This window comes from Trichoplusia ni, chromosome 18 (genome assembly GCF_003590095.1).
Source record: "Trichoplusia ni isolate ovarian cell line Hi5 chromosome 18, tn1, whole genome shotgun sequence".
NCBI lineage: Eukaryota > Metazoa > Arthropoda > Insecta > Lepidoptera > Noctuidae > Trichoplusia > Trichoplusia ni.
The window spans coordinates 7423078-7443956 of record NC_039495.1 but is presented as its reverse complement, the minus strand read 5'-3'; the positions used below and the strand labels follow the sequence as shown (position 1 = coordinate 7443956).

Here is a 20879-nt window from a genome sequence, read left to right as displayed (position 1 = left end):
AAAACGACTGTAGCACAGACAGATGGACGTCTCAAACTTTATTGTTTAACAAAGATAAATTAAATTTATATTCTTGATTAAAATTAATGTTTTCCTTGATATATTAAATATTTCCCGTCTGACATTGTGATAACGTTTGTTTAGCGTTATCTATTGGACTCACGGTTCCTGAGTAGCGTATATGTAGGTACATATATGTTACAAGCTGTTGCCCCCGACTTCATCCGCGTGGTTAGAAGATAAAAGTTAGGAAGGATAGGAACGGAAGCCCTCGAAGATGAATATTTTTCCCCGTTCTTGCCACATTTTCCATTGTATCTTCGCTCCTATTGGTTGCAGCGTGATGTTATATAGCCTAAAACCTTCCTCGATTAAAGGTCTATTAAACACAAAAATATTTTTTCAATTTTAACCAGTAGTTCTTGAGGTTAGCGCATTCAAACAAATAAACTCATCAGCTTTATATATTAGTATAGATATAGACGCATAGTAACAAATTCTTTACATTGTTTCGATTTCATTTTAAAGTTGTCGGATGTTTTGTTATGTGATCAGGTTGTAGAGAATGGTTCTCAAGGTATAGTGTAAACACCAGGATTGTAATGGTAAATATGTTATAACAGATTTAGGAGTGATCTGTAAATATGTTCAGATAATTTGACCCTGTGTTGAAGAAGTAAGTTTAATTTTGCAGTATGTGGTGAAGAGCAGCATCTCGATTCCAAAACTGCAAACAGAATTGCTATTCAAAGTAATTTAAGTTGCAAAAAGCCCAAAAAGGCATTTGATTCCTGGCTCTTTTGATACTACAATTTTTTTCCTTGTAAAAAATAAAATGTAATATTATTGAGAAAAAATAGTATTCAGCTGTTTTATCAATCATCCGATCGGAATCTGTACAGGGAAACTGCAGATAGGTAACATAAATTACCCCGACGCAGAATATATGATACGTTCCATCTCACATTTCCGAGAAACACAAATTTAAAAAAAGTGTTTCCCTCCCCAATGGTCTGATACAGTCATTAAGTGACTCTACTAATGCCTTCGGGCAATTTTAAAAACCTACTTTTTTGTTTTATACTTAAAGGCCAATAAACGATGATTTTGTATATTTAATCAGCCACTGTTAGAGTTAAACCTAAAATTATTCGATTCCACATCACATAAGTGGCATGTAACATTTTTGAATATTATATATTTTCATATCTCATGCATCAATACAAGCATAGCGTCATCAAACGCTTTTGCAGACATTTGAGGTCAAGGGTGCCAAACTAATCACAAACCGGTTGCGAAATCATTCACTCAACGCATCCCATTCATGTTTGAATGAATCATGGATGTAGGCCAATGTGGGTGCATAAGAAACTTCCATCAGATGTATGGGAAAACCTGTGATAGTCATCATTAAGGTTGCTGGTGATGGCTGTGTATGAGAAAGTTTGCTTCTTTGAATGTTTGTTTGTTTTTCTTGATGTTTTGGTTTCGTTTACGAGATTTTCACGCATTACGTCAACTTTTTGTATAGCATTTCTTGTCTTTTGGTTTGTTTGACTGCTCAATAGCCGAGTGATTTAGGTCACCACACCAAACCCACTTTGCACGACATGTCGCGGGTTCGGTCCTCGCGTAAGATTAGTACATTTTGTGTGATCCACGAATGGTTGTTCTGAGTCTGGATGTCTTTGTGCATGTGAATTGAATGCTTTTGAACCCCCACCGACATAAGAATTGAATTCCTTAGTGCAATATAGTCTTTTATTTATAATCAGTAATTATGCAAAAACCTCAAAAAGTCTACATCTACAAATTTATATCGAAATCATTATTTTTTTACTTGTTTCTGCATTCACAGAGGTGATGGCTACGCAGTACCAAATTATCCTTGCAAATAACTTCGCTTTCGGTTCTTACGTCATTTTAACCGGAGTTACGGAGTTATAGTACCGCTTGTCAACGATTCTTATGACTCACGAATATCGGCAAAATGTCGGTCAATTATTCAAATGGTCTTGTTTGTATTAGAGGAAGTATAGTCAAGGTTGACTACTTTTTAAATGAAGTCTAGACATTTGGTTTAAAGACTGTTTTGGTTAAATGTGGTATTTGATTGAGTATTATTATTTATTAATAATAGTTTTTGCTCTAAACTAGAAAAATATGTCATTTAAATCGGTTTACGAAGTGTTTGCTCTATTTTTATTTTTCTTGATAATAGACACTTATATAATAAAATTATAAATCATATCATCATTATAGTGTTATGCTCTACAGATCTAAGATAAAAAAAAATCTACAAGAAAAAAATTAACATCAATCCTAAATCTTATTACTAATAACAATTATTTCAAATTACACAATTAAATAACTGGCTACGGTATTCAACTTAACAGAAAACAGAATAAACTAATTCTCGAATGAAATTCTTTAATAAAGCTTTTAGAAAATCAAGAGTATTTTTCGAAACTGGTGCACGTTGGTAAATATTTTAGTAAACAACTCGAAACACGTGGTACCTGCAACACGTGCAATATTTGCTCTATACATAAGTAGTGTACATCTAGATTCCGTCTTTATTTTTAAGTTACTTATGGAAACTTGCCACGTGAATTACTGTACGTTCGGTTAATATAAACATTCAAGATTTTGCGTTCTTTCATGTAGCTTTTCTGTTATACTAATTCTGACTATGATATCAGAATTCACTCCCAAAGTATTTTTTATTCAATTCTCGAGATAACGACTTTAATTCTTGTATGGTACGGTTTTGCAGCATTACAAGTCACACGCATATAGACACCTAAACTTAGATCAAGTATTGGTGGATAGCATTAATATTAATCAATGTTTGTACTACGCGGGGATCGAACCAGTACAATTAGGTTTGGTGTGACCTCTCGTCTATTCGTGTAAAATTCTGCTACTTTTGTATTGCTTATTCTTCGAGCTTGTAACTGTATGTCTATATTTTCCGACTAGCTGTTGCCCGCGACTTCGTCCGCGTGGTTAGAAGATATAAGTTAGGAATTTTTGAACGGAAGCCATTTTCCCTGTTTTTTCCACATTTTCCGTTGTATCTTCGCTCCTATTAGTCGCAGCGTGATGGCTGCCTAAAACCTAAAACCTTTACCCTAAAACCTTTCTAGATGAATGGTCTATACAACACAAAAAGAATTTTTCAATTTGGACCAGTAGTTCCTGAGATTAGCGCGTTCAAACAAACAAACTCTTCAGCTTTATATATTAGTAAAGACTATAGATATAGATTTTTGCAGAACTTAGCTCAATACGCTGCAAACCTTGCTGCATTATTGTCCTTTGAAACCGTATGATAATTGTTTAACCAACACACTTTAATTATGTATTAAGGTAGTTGTATAACACAGTTACGCTATGACATGACAATTTATTCGTAAGATAAGAATTCACAACGTCATTTTTAACAATTGCTATTCATTCGAATATTTGTTCCGTTATTACATTAGAATGAACTTTAAATACAAAAGCATTTTCAAATAAGGTTAGTCTACATAACAGTAATTTGAAAGCTTCAAAACTGTTATAAAGTATGTATCAAGCAAATCAGTTTATGTAACGCCAATTATATTAACTGAGAAGTATTTTGGCTCAACATAAGAATTGCTTAGTCATCGGTTATAATATAAAAGTTGTGATATGTGGCAAGTTTGATAATTTTATTAGATACTAGCTGTTGCCCGCGACTTCGTCCGCGTGGTTAGAAGATACAATAAGTTATGATTTATACCTGCCCTGCTTTTTCCACATTTTCCATTGTATCTTCGCCCCTATTAGTCGCAGCGTGATGGTTTATAGCCTAAAACCTTCCTCGATTAATGATCTATTGAAAACAAAAATAATTTTTCAATTTTATCCAGTAGGTAGTTCCTGAGATTAGCGCGTTTAAACAAACAAACAAACTCTTCAGCTTTATATATTAGTATAGATTTTGCTGCTGTAGAATATTTACATGTAAAAGATCAATATTCAAAACGACATGTAGCTATTTTGATGAGTATATTCGAGTAGATTATATTTTTAAAATAAGTATATGTCAATAGGTGAGGACAAGGTTTAAAGTCAGTATGTCATACATAATAGAAACAACATTTTTACACAAAGGTTAACCCAATTGCTTTTAACCCAGAGGCTTTTTTTTAATACATTAACAATCTTTATAATAGTAATAGTTGTTATATAATTTGGCGTTTCCTTATTATAAAGGCATATGTCAGTCATTTGTTTCGTAATTTTCTTTAAGAGGTTTTTGTCCGTGTGAATTAGCGAGTTGGAATCTCTCCTTTTTGCATTGTTTATAATTTTATGATAAATCTCACAGATTTTGGCGAATTGTGTCTGTATTTGATAGCTTTGCAATTAAAGTATGTTTTGTTTGAAGTCATAAGAGGTTTTGATGACTAATTTGAGAGCGCATATAACGCGGTTTGACTTGGATTTAAATGGGCTTCAGTCTTTTTTTTTGTTGATAAAGATACGTAAGGTTTAAGGACCTAAGACAAATATCTTTCATGATCAATCCTTAAAAACGTAACCATCCATAAATCAATCTATAATTCAACTCTATATATCCAACTATCTATAATGATGCTTGCTACAGAAGTAAAGAAACTAACGTAAGAATGTGTGAAGAACGCATACCCTTAAAGTAAATTACCGATTAAGAAACTTGAATAGAATGAAAGAAATACAAAGCTTAAAAACTAGGGCCATAAACTCATTACCATACCAACGTAATGACGATAAACAATGCAATATTCTTAACTGAGTTCAACTCGTAACTAAACAAAACATAATACAGCGCCATCTACATTTTGTAACCGCAAACTCTCCGAGTGAATGCAATGCGAATACCAAGACGTCAGAAATGATTGATATTCAATAGAGTGTGTCTTCTCAAGCAATGTAATATGCCTGAGAAATTGTAATGATAAATGTTTTGAAGTTTGAACGTTTGTAAAAGAAATATTATTGAAGATTTTGTACACTTACCAATTGATACAGTGAGCTAGTTTTTCTGGGTGCGTTTTCTGATTTATAGATCATTTATCTTGTCTTTTTTACTGCAGTTTAATAATATAAAGTTAATTTACGACGCAGCGGCTAATAGTTAAGAATTTTAACAATTAATTGTAGCATGCTTCGGAGGATTTTGTTCAGAAAAGCTTGAAATAATCGTTATTGTCGATTTATTAATACAGCGGACTTATTCTGTAAACAAAACTACTGCAATTAAAAATTGTGTAATAATAATTACACAATTTTTATTGTTATCTTAGTAATAATTGCACTGAAATTGCAGATTTATAATAGCACGATACGCAAACTGCACTTTTCCAAAACATCCCTACTAATATTATAAATGCGAAAGTAATTCTGTCCGTCTGTCTATGCCACTGAACTGATTTTAATGAAATTTGGTACAGAGATAGAGTTGACCTTGAGAAAGAGCATAGCATAGTTTTTATCCCGGACTTTCGAAGAGTTCTCTTGGAAACGCGATTCAACCGACCTCGACGCGGGCGAAGCCGCGGGCGAAAAGCTAGTTAATCAATAAACAAACTATTTAAGACAGTTCGCCTTAAAAGAAACCTTACTTGCCCGCACTTTTTCAAGTCTTAAAAACCAGTGCTGCATCACAATAAAACCAGTTCAAACTAGATTCCGCCTCCCAGATGGCAGGATGCGATGCCAACAAGGAACCCAGTGTGAAGTGCAACGTCGGCAACCCGATACCGAGGGGAAATCATTGTGTTACAGCAGATTAGCGAGAGATGCTGTTGCTAATATTGACGTTGAATGTTACTTTCTTATAAAATAAATAAAATACCTTTTATTTAGATAATGAAAAAAGTGTAAACAATATCACAGAATATATAATAGTAGTGCGTATTGTTGTGTCTTTTTATGTAAGCACATGTTAGGGAAACAAATGATTGTTATATTTCAGTGGTGTATTTGAGTTGCTAATTTTCACAAAGATTTTTTAATAATGATAATAATATTCCACAACTTTCACACAACGCCATCTAGTCTCAAACTAAGCAGAGCTTGTATTATGAGTACTAGACAACTGATAAACATACTTATATATTTCTAAATACATACATAATATAGATAAATTACACCCAGACACGGAACAAAATAATGATCATGCTCATCACATAAACATTTGTCCTGGGTGGGAATCGAACCCACGACCTCAGGTATAGCAGTCAGGGTCACTAACCACTAGACCAACAGGCCCGTCGAAAGATTGTTTACCTTTATTAAATTACTTAAAATATTGTATTGCCTCCAACTCCACCCGCGTAAACTTGTCTATCGAGCCCCTTTTTAAGTTCCGTCGTAATATTAACCATTTCGTTTGTTAGAGAGGGACTTCGCTAGACTTCGACAACAGCAATAGACCTACTATTATTAGTGGCAGAAGTAGGTTACTACATAGGATTAAAGTAATAAGCTTCCAAATTTACCTCTTACATACGGAACTCCAAAAAATGCACAACGTAAGAAAAACATAAAATTCTGTAACACGATCGTAATGATCTCAAATTGCACAGCAGACAGTTACCAAGGTGTTGAATACCCATTCCTTTACGACATGGGAGGTATTTACCCTGTATTTGCATAACATAACATAACTACATGATGTTGTTATTTAAACTGTGGGTTATTTGACCCACCTGTTGTGTAAACAGTTTGTTTATTTAAAAATATGATAGCAAATTTCATCGCTTGAGATGTATCAGAGAAGTCATCATCGGCCTTTTTTTTTTTTTTTTTTTTTTTTTTTTTTTTCCGGGGTGAAACGCTAATGTCTTCAACCCACGTCGACGGCACGACGTGGGGATATGTCGGACTTCCACCGACTAAAAACACCCCGGGCCCCTTCTACTGCTTTAGCCAGAGTCACGGGATCGCTCGCGCATACTCTGCGCGACTCTGGCTGGCTCTAGTCCTTTGGACTCCTTCTCAAGGGATGGGTGTAAAAAGCCCACCCCTCACTCCTCTTAAGAACGGGTGCGCAGAGCGACGCGCCCGTCTCCTTCTTGGCCTGCTGGCTGATCGAGTGTCAGGGTGCCCTCCCTGCCACCCGCAGGCCCGACCTTACGGTGGCCGTAGGTCGAGTCATCATCGGCCTAGCCTTTTCCCCGACTTTTTTTTGGTCGGTTCCAGTCTAACTGGTTTTAGATAAGTACCAGTGTTTTACAAGGAGCGACTGCGTATCTGACCTCCTTAATCCAGTTACTTGGGCAACACGATATCCCTTGGTTAGACAGGTTTTCAGACTTTTCTAACTTATGATTTCCTTTAACGACTGTCAAAGATGTAACAGTAAGCCAGATTTTACTGTGACGTGTTGACTATACTACGGCTTTACCAAAGCCTCTGAGGAAATCTTCACAATTAATCACAAATTAGGAATGATGTTTACTCACGCGTATTTTTCGGAATTGCCCGACTAGTTTCGCATGCAACCGGAGTCCTAACCTAGCTGAGCGGCAGAATTTTTCTCACGATCCTATAAAAATAAGTAGAATTTGACGACATAAATTAACGTTCTTCTTTTCTCTCTTTGCAGTGGATCACCCCAGAAGAATGTGCGGTGTACAGCAGGGACCAGCGACCGCCCCTGGTCATCCCTCGCATCACGCAGTACAGGAACCCTCGTCCTAGGGCACAGCCTATGGGTTATGGATATCATGAGGTAAGGGCTTGATAACGACTAGACTGTTTCGAAGCAATTAAATGGCGTACTTAGGAGATATAGCATCAATTTTACATGAAATAAGGACGTTTTTCGAGCACGTTGCATTGAACAGATCTCAACAACCATAATAGGAAAAGTTATATCAATATTGAAATTTTTAACCACAAAAACTAACAATCGTTTAAATAATAACTACTGATCCTAGATTAAATTTATGGGTTCGAAAAAGTTGGTTGAAAAAAGGGATCAAGATCCTTAAAATCCTTTTTCTTTTTAGATGAAATTTGATATTATTTTTAAGGTGAATGACGATATGGTTGATATAAAATGTATCCTGTAGTAACTTTGCAAACAAATCTTTAGGTAATGAAATATCAAGTGTTTAAGCAACGTCAATTGGTGTCTTTAAACAGCAATTTTTATACTTAAAAAAGATAGGATATAATTATTTTCCATCTTACTTTAATATCTCCACTGCGCAGTAGACTAAACGCTTAATTTTACCAAACAAAGAACATAAAAAACTTTATCTGAATCTTATTGAAACGGCGATAAAGTCTAATTTCAATTATCTAACTCTCTACACAGCAGATATCTGAAACCTTCGTGTGTTTAAGGACCAAATATTGAACTTTTTTATCAAACAAAAAAAGGCAAATTTACAACAACCTGTACACCATGTTAACTAATCGTTATCGTAAGTACAGCTATGTGTATTTGTCCAGTATGTTAACGGATAAGCTTAGATAAGTCTCTGCATTCCTTAATAAGTTGTGCAACTAAGATGGAAAGGTAGAGTCGAGCTTTTGCTCTTAATTCGAAGCATCTATGTAAGTGCAAATGTAACGTAACATGCAGTTTCATTAAATCTTTTTTAATCGGATTTAAATAGAGGGGGTTTCTCAATTCGTCTGTTTTGTTTTTTTTTGGCTGTAACCTCAGAAGAACTCTCATTTAACAAAAAGAGATAAGTAGTTATCATTTGGTCCCATAAAAATTTAATCGAGTTTGGATCAGTAGTTTATTATTTGAAGTCGCCTTTCATTGATATTTTTGATAAAACAATAAAATTTAAAGTACAATTAGATAATGAATTTGTAGAGTCGTCGACTTTTTTCCAAGTCGATTTTGATCTTGCCAACAACTATTTAAGTTTCACGTAAGTAGATCAATTAAATACAGTTCAACACAGCAACAATTAATTTATCATTATAACTCTTTGAACAACACGTAGAGGGCGTTGTACTTATTTATCCTCAATACAGCACCAAAACTGTTGCCTACCATAATTATTTTCCTTGTCAAACTAATATTAATAAAACCTGCGCGTGAGTCACTGGGCAGGAGGACCATAGCTCTGTGTTAATTTGTCCGATTACAGCTTGTCGTGCTGTTAATTTATGCTCAGGCGCATACAATGCGTTGTTCAATTCTAATATGGCGGCCGGACATAGTACAGGTCAACTGCAGTAGGTTAAGTTGGAAGAAATGTGTTTAGTTCTGATTTTGGGTCAATGAGCAAAGCTAAAGAGCAGAGTTAAAGAAAATAGTCAAGTTATACTTTTTATTATGGCTTGTTATGCTCTTTTATGCAAGCGGAATGAAAAGAGAGAGAGCTTGGCTTGTGAGAGAGGGTGTGGTCGATACTTGGAGTTCCAAGTAGCTTGGCAGGCGTTAAGACGTAGTGTTCGATCTTCATTGAAGATTCATCTGAATGTTTTCATAGGTAACAGGTACCACTTGTTTACAAGATTTAAATAATAACCTGATACAAGTAGTTTAGGCTGTATTGTAACTAAAAACTAACGCTCTACTAATGAAATGCAACTACTAGGTATAGTAATAGCTTTTGAATGCTTTAAGCACACATTACCAAAACACTCGATAATCAAACTGAAAGCCAAATCCCAACATTTACGTAAACCGTTTACAAAACAATTATTAAAGTAAACATTTATTTATAAACCCATAATAAAGCTGTATTTCTGTGTACCATTTGTTTATTGCCATTCCAATATGGCCGCCGGCCAATGGCGGGCATCCGGCGCGCCCTTCACGTCAATGGCACCGATTCATTTGCAAAATTCAAGTAACTTCAGTTTTCAATGAGAACGGACGTCAATGCTAATTTATTTTCCCATGCGTTTTGGCTGGGTTCACAAAGATGGCTGCTGAAGATGGAAAATTTTGAATGAATACGTTTTGGTCTGATATAGTATTACTTTTTAAGTTGGGTAACTAACGTGGTGATTGATTCGTAATGAGATTGAATGTTATCAGATAGTACTCCACTCATCTCTAGTGAAAAGAAGACTGAGTTATAGCTGATATAAATTCATCATCTTTTTACTTGACTCTACCTAAGATCTTGCACGCTTTTTATTGCGCAAAGACCTTAAAATCTATGAAAAACTGGAAAATACATAAATGTAAAAAGATATTTCGATACCCACAAACATACAAGACAAGTAGCCCCATCTCTATTTTCACTCCGGAACTACCATCAATCATATACTTCTTAAACTTGTACTAATTAAGAATCGAATAACGAATGCATGCATCGTGCGTACATAGTACACTCGAACGGTACTAATGCGAGCATGCATATATTAACCATGCTAATGAGACTAGCAACAGTATCCAGATACGTAAATAAACATTTGTATTATTTATCTTGAAGTATGTTGATCTCAGTCATGCTAACTTGTTTGACTTTAGCTAGCCTGTACATATCTTTAAGGGAGCATGGGCAGGGCCCCAAATCTGCTATTTACAATTGCCGATGAATGAATTGTATTAAAGTGACACTTAAAAATTAGCGCCTAAGATAATAGATACAGAGCAGAGATTGCAGTTATTTCTATTAATAACTAAACAAAATAATCCTGTATCGTCGTTTTGTTATGAATATGATGCTTTAAATAATAATACTTCTTTACAATAAAATACTACTTCCTATTTCTTGTAAATTAATTTTGGGCCTTCGGGATAGCTATGCCTTACTACACCAAAAAATAGCACTCCACGCAAAGACTGCGGTACCAAACCGCAGTTGGAATTATTGTTAACTAACATACCACAATATCTACTAATAAACTGTTTAACCTAGTTAAAATACTGATTTTCCGTCCATTTTATATTTACTTCATTCCAAATAATGGAAATATTTAAATAATGTAATGAGTAAGTCAGATTTTCTAGATTCTCACTACCCGTAACGACTGCCGAATATGTACGAAATAACAACCGGGACCCAAAATTTAACATGCCATCCGAAACACTGCAAGGAGTTTAACATTTTGACCCTAAAAAATAAGGCTTTAATTTTAATTTTATAGCGCTTTTTAAAAAAAACATCCTATGAAATGTCTATCTTTTCCGCCGTAAAAAAGTGAATATCTTTTTTGTAGTACCAGTAAGCTTCCGTGATTTCATATTTAACAAGTCGTAATGTAGAAATAAGTTCAAACTCGACACAACGGATTCAACTGGGCTGTTTCCTTATACATGTATGTCGATTGATCTCAAGTTACATTAGAACCACAGTGTAGCAAACATCAGAGGGAAAACAGTAATGCAATGTATTCAATAAATTAATTTATCGATTTCATCATCGGCCTAGCCTTTTCCCAACTATGTTGGGGTCGGCTACCAGTCTAACCGGTTACAGTTACCTGGGCAACACGATACCCCTTTGTTAGACTGGTTGTCAGACTTTTCAAGCTTCTGACTACCAGTAACGACTGTCAAAGATGTAGGAATAACAGCCGGGACCCACAATTTAACGTGCCTACCGAAACACGGAGGAACTCGTTATGACAAAGATGGTCACTCATCTATGGACCAACCGCGTCAAATAGCTTAACCTGTGATCGATGCACTTATGCGGTTATAGCTTAGCCACGAGCTCCTCAAAATTGATTTATCGATTTATTTAACTTAATTGAATGATCGATTAAAGTATCGATAACGAATGCATTCCTTGTATAACTTCGTTGCCAAGTTGTGTTCGGCGTGCCAAGACAGTCAATTGTTTCTATTTGAACAAAGTGTGTCGGTAGTACTCGTTACTTATCATTATAGAGATTGGCTTATATTAGTTACAAATCTATATACGAATAAGAGTTTGTTTGTTTGTTTAAACGCGCTAATCTCAGGAACTACTAGTTCAAATTGAAAAAATCTTTTTGTGTTCAATATACCATTAATCGAGGAAGGTTTTAGGCTATAAACCATCACGCTGCGACGAATAGGAGCGAAGATACAATGGAAAATGTGGCAAATATGGGGATAAATATTAATCTTCGAGGGCTATTGTTCAAAAATTCCTAACTTATATCTTCTAACCACGCGGACGAAGTCGCGGGCAACAGCAAGTGTTACAATTATAGGACTATCATCATCATCCACAGCCTTTTTCCTCTCACTTCTGGTCATTGGCCTCCCCCTATTCGTGCCATTTGCGACGATGTTAATTTTCACTATTTACTGCTAATAGAGCGGCAACAATATATCATTTGTGAAAATTCAACTGTCCTACAGTCTAATCATAGGTTATGAGACACAACTTAGTGACACGAATGAACAAACAGCAAAGAATTAGCAATAGAGCTCCGCTGTCTGTGTCTGTGTCCTTTGGTCTTAATATTAAGAAATAGGTTTCCATTTTTGCCATTTATGTACGAAATTCATGTTAATCTTGCCATAAAAAAATACCAACAGTTTTATGTAATAAACCCAATTTTCTGTCTTCCTCGCAGAAAGTACATTTCATTCAAGTTCATTTACAATATGACGACGGATTGTATTCTTCTTCACGATTAGACATTCACAATGTTCTGTGTAAGATTACACTGTGGTTATTTAGTTCTTGTGTCAGACAACACAATTATAATCAGTGTAGTGTAATAAAGCAAGATAACAATACACTTCCTAACATCGAATCGTCGACCGGGCGACGATAACAGCCGTAGTGATGGGATACTACAAGTTCCGTTTACCGGAACTGAACGAAAAATATATTAATGTAAAGACGAAATAGGTAAATGACGAATAAAACGGTTGCCGTAGTAAAGAAGTTCGCGAGGATTTCAGACTCAGAATAAGCATTCGTGGATTATACAAATACGCGGGTCCGAACCCGCTACGTAGCGTATTTTGCACAAAAAATAGTTATAATTTATCAGTAGTATTGTTCTGTTAATTTTAGTTTAATTATATGTTACATATATTGTTAATTATAGTAAAATAATCGATGTGTAATTTTATCACTTGTAGGTAAATTCACAACAAATATGCTCCATTTTTTCATACAAAGATTTCCTTATTTATTATTTTCGATATTAATAGAGAGTATATGAATCCTGTAGACAAATTGGTAATATATAACTGGTAATATAGTATGGTTATGGTTAGTAGGGTATGGTATGGGATGGTTGGCGCTCTTTGGGGGAGACCTACGTTCAGCAGTGGACGGCAATAGGCTGAGATGATGATGATGATGAATATAGTATTTTGTTTATCGTCAAAGTGATGTTTAAAAGATTTAACGTGAGCTAGTTAAAATAGATTAGATACCTACCATAGTAGTCTTAGAAAGTTCGCAAATATTTTCGAATAAAACCTTTTTTTTAATTCTTAGCTCTTTTCAGACGTATAATGTACTTATGCAAACTTTTCTATCATGAAATAATTTAGCTGAACATCAAAATTCCCCCTTCACGTCGTTAAGACATCGATAAAATAAATCGACACGTCCCATCACTAAAATAATATCGTTACAATGACACAACTGCAGTCAGTGTGTCACCGCAAAGTGTACAGGACCAATTCTCTGACGTTTTCCTTTAAAATATTAGTTTAAAACAAAACGGAAAACGTTTAGAATCATAATGTGTAGGACAAATGTGCGGAGTTGTGATATATGTGCTAATTTATAGTTAAAACTGTATTTATTTAAATAATACTTAAGTTATGAATGTGTTTAGACTGAAAAGAGGCAAGACATGGTTTCGGGAGGTAAATACTTTTATAAAATAACCTTTTTGCAATACAAAATGATTTTATAGACTAGTAAAACATTTTTCGAGATTTAAGAGTTATTTTAAGTTATATTATAACGACTATTGAAGTATTATAAGATGTTGCAACTAGAGATACTTGAGATATTACACACATAACCACAAACAGTTTCAAATGTTGCTAGACACCTCTTACAAAAAAAATAAAGCTTATCTTTTTAAAAAATATTCTTGTCCCATCAATCGCGGCTTAGTAAACACGTAGATATAGTACGAATCAAACATACATAAGTTTAGAGTATTATTAGTTTTCTACGAACCGTTATCTACACTCACCGGCACAATTAGGGGAACACAAAAAAAAGGTTGATTTTTTCTAACATTGTAGGATATTTCTATGAGTGCTTTTGGTTTGAGTGTTAATAACATCATAACAGATTGCTCTAAGTACACCCAAGTCTTATTGTAAGTGTTTTGACAAGAATTTATGGATTTTTAAGATTTTGCTCACTTAACGTTTTTTACTCATTCTGATAAGAACTTCAGTGGATGCTGCTAAAGGGAACTGTAGGTCATTTAACTGTTTACATTTGTATAGTGCACATTGTTCCGATACAAAATGAGTGATTTACCAGCAACTTCTGCAGCCAGGGCTGTAACCATGATCGAGGAAGGGCACACCTATCGCTCAGTCAGTCGCGCATTGGGTGTATCGACATCGGTGATTTATCGCGTCGTCCGACGTTATAGGGAGACTGGATCGTACGTGCGCAGACGAGGGCAGGGCAGAAATCGGGCAACTAGCGCCTTAGATGACCGTTTCTTGGTCATGCAGACTTTACGAAATCGTCGTCAAACAGCTGTTCAGACCCGAAATCGTTTAGCAGAAGTCTGTAATGTGAATGTGAGTGAAAGGACTGTTAGAAGACGGTTAAATGAAGTTGGTTTAAATTCTTACGTGCCAGCAAAGGCTCCAAAACTCGAGGTAGCTCATCCTGTAGCAAGACTGGCATTCGCTCGAGAGCATCGAGATTGGACAAGTGAGTGGGGCCGTGTTTTGTTCAGTGACGAGAGCCGATGTTGTGTAAATTTCGTGGATGGGAGGGAAAGAATGTGGAGACATCGAGGGGAACATTATCGCCAAGCAAATTTCACTGGAACTGTGTCGTATGGTGGAGGGTCAGTGATGGTATGGGGTGGCATATGTTTGGGAGTCCGCACGGAGCTAGTGATCATCAGTAATGGATCGCTAACTGCACAGCGGTACATTACAGAAGTGTTAGAACCCCATGTAATGCCTTTTGCCCCATCTATTGGTGAAAATTTCATTTTCTGCATGATAACGCACGGCGTCACACTGTACGCATAGTGAGTGACTACCTTAATGAAGTAGGTATCACTCAGATGGGCTGGCCAGCGCGATCACCGGCTATGAACCCGATAGAACATGTGTGGGACTACCTGGGAAGAAAGGTTCGACAAAGAAATCCAGCCCCTAACAATGTGGAAGAACTTAAATCGGCGTTAGTGGGAGAGTGGAATAACTTGCCCCAAGAACTGATCGACAACGTTATCCAAAGCATGGGAAATCGTATACAGGCTTTAATTCGAGCCCGTGGCGGCAATACCCGGTATTAAAATTTTCTTTTATGGGTGAACTTTAAAGTTTTTGGCAGATTTCAATCATAACGAAAAATCGTTCAATGTTATTTATTTGTAATTTTGTTAAATTCTTCAAGAATAAATATTGTGTGAGTTACTAAAACATTTAGTTTTGTTAGGTTGAGTACAACTAATAATTGTGTAACTAAAAAAAATATGTATTGCTTGACTTTGTAAAGAAAATCGACCTTTTTTTAGTGTTCCCCTAATTGTGCCGGCGTGTGTATTTAGAATGAAAACAGTATTGAATGAATAACTTTGTTAAATTCTCATTATTATATGTTAACGTAAACCACTGATAAAAGACCATTTGGATACTACTTCACTGTGTTATAGACTACAAAAACTAAATCAAACAAAGAAATTTGGTTAAATTAATCTAAAACGAACACTCAAGCTAGTTATCCCACTGCTGGGCAAAATCCTTGCCATATCCTGTTACCCCACGCCTAACAACTCCTACTAAAATCAAAAGCCAAAAGTTGAAGATTTTTTAATTAGTTGTATGTAAAATATTTCGATACGCCCATTAAATAGAGTAAAACGTAGCGTCGGCAGAACGCTGTCATCGTATATTTTCCTTATTTGTCCATTATATACGCACACAGTTTATATTAGGTAAAATTGTCAGTAAAATAATATTAACGTGATTCTATACCATGTTAGTTATTCCTATTTAAGTTTTCTTCCAATTGGTAAATGATTTATCCATATTTAATTGATTACTTGAAAGTAACAGGTGAGGTTTTGATTACGTCTAGATTTTAATCGTGATTTGCTTTGATTATGATTTAAAGAGTGCGTATGTATACGATTTTTGTTATTTTTGGAATTAGCATTATGTGTCGCAAATTTTCCCATTTTTTTCCTTATCGCAATATCTAGCAACATTTTAACCCATTTTATTCCCCACTATAGATTTAAATAATAGGCTTGAAAATTGATTCTTTGAGATACGACGATACTTAGCTATTTTACAAAACTTTACAATATTAAGATGCATTATATTTTAGGTTAAGGCTCTCAACAAGGCCTCTGCATGTTGAATCAGTATCCACGTCTACGCATTTAAAAAAGACCGGGTTTCGTCCCATGAAGTTATCCCTTGAATTCAAAGAGAAGTATTCCATGCCCATTTCTAAGACTTGTTTCGAAATGATATTTCTGTAATTTCAGGAGGATATACCAGAGCAGGGCTCTCTGAGAGGCCCTCGCTACGAGCCTCTGAACTGGAGTCCGACATCAGACCGGTGCCGGGAGGACCATGACTTCGGCTACGGTAAAGTCGGCTCCGATAAAAGACTGGGTAAGTTCAACGAAAATTTCCGAAATCGATGACACTCTGGGATAGTCTAACGCAGGTAAAAAGAGCTCTGGAACTGGTATAGGTATCGAAAGAAAATAAGATTTTGTTTGCAAAGAAGAAATCCATTGACTTTATTTATTTTAAGCATTCATCAAAACATTTATTGTTTTATTTTTATTTGGATTGTCTTCTTCCAAGTATTATGAGCAAATAGTTATGAACTGTAACTTGTCATCGCAATTTAAGAAAAAAATAATTTAATTAATTAATTTTAGTAAAATCAATGCGTAACTAACACTTATCTAACTTAGTTTCATAACTATAACCTAACCTAAAATTACCTTTGTTGGTTAGGCGCGGCAATCCTCGCGGGTATCCGCTTCCTCGGTGATGCTTGTAGTGTCAGACTCTTACTGACTATAGATCCGCCGTGCTCTGTCATCCTCATTTTGAATGTCCGCGCATGGCAATTCGTTGCCAAACTTCATATGCAAACCATCTGTCAAGCCTTGATGCTATGTCGGATGTCGTCACCCAATCAACTTCGATTTTCCCTAAGGAACGGGGACTTACCTTGGTCCCTTATCATAATCGCTAAAATTAGGTCACAATCCATAAAGACAACTTGCAATACCTCATGGTTTTTCTGTTAAAACCCAATGCTGAATTTAAATTCGTAAGTTGAAAAATAATTTCATAAAATCTACCTTTATCATTAACATGTCACTTGTTAATAATTTCAGGAGGGTCAACAGAAAATCTGTTACTCAATCCCAGAAGACCACATCACCTGCAGCTGCCGGCTTCCTCGTCTGGTGACAGCCTGGACTTGGAGTATCGAAAGCCGCCAGCCTACGTCAGGAACAGGAAGTCCAAGTCCATGGTTGCTCCTAAACATGGGATGAGGTCACCTGTCCCTGCGCCCAGGCTGACTCTGCAGCAGAGGAATGAAGTAAGAGCACATGTATTAAGGGTTATGATGGAATGGCAACTGATTTATGAGGCCATTTAACTCTAATAATGCCGTATTATAAATAGACTCCGAATTTAGGTCTAGTTATTATGAAACTGAAAGGCAAAACAGCCAGTATTGAGCATCAATCGTATTTGTAACGTACAGCTCAGCATTTAAAGCCTTATCTAACTATTAAGAACATCTTTTTTCACGACTCATCCAGTGATATAAACATGTTTTAAAACACCGCCGACAGTTGTCGCTCGTAAAGTTTAACACCTATCTACTTATTGCATGTGAGTAACGTTTTATTTTTTCCCAGGCATTTTTGGAAGGTCCAGTCAGACGCACCAAGTACCAGGAAGGCTCAAAGAAGACCAGAAAGAACTGGATAGACTGCTACATGGTGTTGACACCCACAGCTCTGCATTTCTATAAGGATCAAAGGACGTATTATGCTCCAGTAAGTACTCAATTTTTTTTTTCTCCAGCCCACTGTGTCCCACTGCTGGGCAAAGGCCTCCCCCAAATCCTTCCATGATTTACTCAAAAATACCTAATATATAGATAATTTCATATATTTTTCGGCTCTGAGGATAGCCAAAGATTAGGAACGCTTCATAACATGATTTAACTTTTTGTAATAAATACGATACGAATACGAAAGTTAGTATAAATGCAAAGTATTTGTACTAAAAATATTATACATAAAACATTTTTGAGGGAGTTGAATTAAGGACATTTTCATTCCGCCAGGCACTCAGAGCATATGCGAGTGTCACCTGCCTTTGACTTGGTTTGAGTCTTCACCCAAAAACCATTGATCTCAAATGCAGTAGTGGTACCTATAACTCGGTATTTGCTTCCAGAAAATGACTTGCCCACCAGGCACGCCGCCCAGCCCGTCTGCGCCGGAGCCCGAGTTGAAGCTGCCTCTTCGGAACGCACGCGTAACACAGTGCATTCAAAAGCAAACCAAAAGGTAAAGTAAAATTTTCAACGGACTCTTCTAAAAGCCATAATTAAAAGCGCAGTTACGTAAAATTTCGCTTGTCAGTAAACGCGCAAAAAGGCTTAAAGTTAAATTACATTCCAATATTTTGGGAGTACTTTGACTACTCTAAGTGGCTAGAGCAATTGGAATAGCCTTCAAGCCCGTAGTAGTATGAAAGCGAGACACCACAGCAATATGTATTTTGCCGTATCACTTCTACTATGTCAAAACCCATGTCAAGTATTTATTTATGTACACACAACAAACACAGAGTAAAACACGTATAAAAAGAAAAAAACCAAAGGTACTGCTTATTTCACAAGAAATTTCTTCCAGCAGACCTGCTGGATGTAGACTTTTGCCATATTGCATTGCAGTAAACCTTTAACGTGTACTTCTTTTGCAGTAGTTGTGAACATTACCATGTAAATTACAGATACTCGAGGTCGTTCCAGTTAACTGTGGGTCAGGACCACTACCTGATCCAGGATGAGACTGAGGAAGGCGCCAGGAAGTGGCTCAACCATATAATCAGTGTCTTGAACAACCCGGTGAGTTTGGTTGTTTGATTTGATGTCAATTAGATGTTGGTTTTTGTTTAAAAAATGTTATCCAACCATAATCAATGCTGACATTTTTTGGGAATGCTCGACTTATTTCGGTCTTAATCAAGAACCAATGCAATAGCTGTAGGATAGAACCCTTCAAAAGCCCTTCTGTAAACCTTACTGTTAGAAGGAACTACTAAACAAGATTTTTTTTATATTTTGTTACACTATTTTGTGCCTACTTAGCTAAGATTGCAATCCAAATATTTTGTTCCAATACACTCTCTAATAATTTAATACTAATGAACTCTCATTGGGTCTACAACTATCTAACCCTGTTTATCAGGGGCTAAAGTTTGCGTCCGAAACTAGTCATACGATCCAAATACTTACACATTACTAAACGAACTGTCTTTAATACAATCTTCAATCCTCTTCACATCGATTCTCCTCCATTTTCCAGCACCCATTATCAATGGCTGGCGAGTCCCCCCCTCCAGCTTACCAGAGCAGCAACACCGACCTGGAGAGCCTCGGCCGCACCCCCCCGGCCGCCAGGCACGCCAACCGAAACAAACAAAAAGGTAATACCAACACCACAACAATACAATTAACAAACAGACAAATTAACCTGAGGACAACGAAGTTGAGTAAGTCTCAAATAGATTATATATATTTATATATTTAGTTTTGTATAAACAGTCGTATAGTTATATCATATAACGACACTATTCAAAGCGTCGCTCTTAAGCGTCATGTTGTTCGTGTCAAATAATATGTAGAGATCCACATTTTACGGTAATAGCTGCGTCAATATCAGATACAGCCTTTAATTTTCTGATATCTAGTTGTTTCGCACGATTAGTTTCGACTAAAATTATTTTAAGTCCGAAACTAGTCGGGCGATACCGAAATCGCGAACAAATATATTGTTATTTATAAATATGTTTAACTCGAGTCATATAGTTGTCACAGTAGTATCAATTCATTTGTATAATAACTAATAATTTCGATTTTGTGAATTAATTTTGCTTTGATTAAGAAGCACTGCACAAAAAAGCGACTTACTTATAAGGTTTTTGACGTTTATCACCCGCAATGCCATTGCCATCATAAATTAATTATATCACCAGAAAACTTATGTTCAAAAAGACGTAGATTATATTTAGACACAAGGAGAATTCAGGCCTAGTCGTAATAATAATTTATTTCTTTGTATTTCCTTCAATATTTCCCATAAATCTATATTCAAACGTATAACTAAGAGGACCACTCTCTATTTCAACCTGTACATTTAGAATAAAATAATAGGAAATAACTTTAGTCAAAAGCCCAGGGAAATTGGGAAGTCATCCTTTAAACATTAGTCAGGCGTGAATGAACTCAACCTTGGGTAACCTTGGTACGCTCATCAGCAAAAGTCGGTTAGCACAACCAGATTATCACAAAAGTGTACGCAATCAAATTATGTTCTGCTATTTAGTACAAAATTAGGCTTGACAACTGGTATAGTCGGTTAAAAACACCATTTCTTACACGTCGGAAACTTATTACTTTTTGAACCCCCTTTTCCGAACTTAGGCGCCAAATTTGCCCAAATGACTGCACTAATAGCGCAGTTCTTTATTTTACTAGGATAAA

The 20879-nt window shown here is 35.9% G+C and overlaps 1 protein-coding gene across 3 annotated transcripts in view; it reads left to right on the top strand.

The window, feature by feature from the left end:
* Positions 1-20879, top strand: part of LOC113502889 — a 163050-nt gene that overhangs the window by 127982 nt on the left and 14189 nt on the right. For all 3 annotated transcript variants that reach the window (XM_026884635.1, XM_026884633.1, XM_026884634.1), the window contains exons 2-8: positions 7625-7750; positions 16612-16741; positions 17485-17693; positions 18019-18159; positions 18566-18678; positions 19127-19241; positions 19702-19822. In XM_026884635.1, the coding sequence (XP_026740436.1) occupies positions 7625-7750; positions 16612-16741; positions 17485-17693; positions 18019-18159; positions 18566-18678; positions 19127-19241; positions 19702-19822 (955 nt within the window). The remainder of the gene's footprint in view (positions 1-7624; positions 7751-16611; positions 16742-17484; positions 17694-18018; positions 18160-18565; positions 18679-19126; positions 19242-19701; positions 19823-20879) is intronic.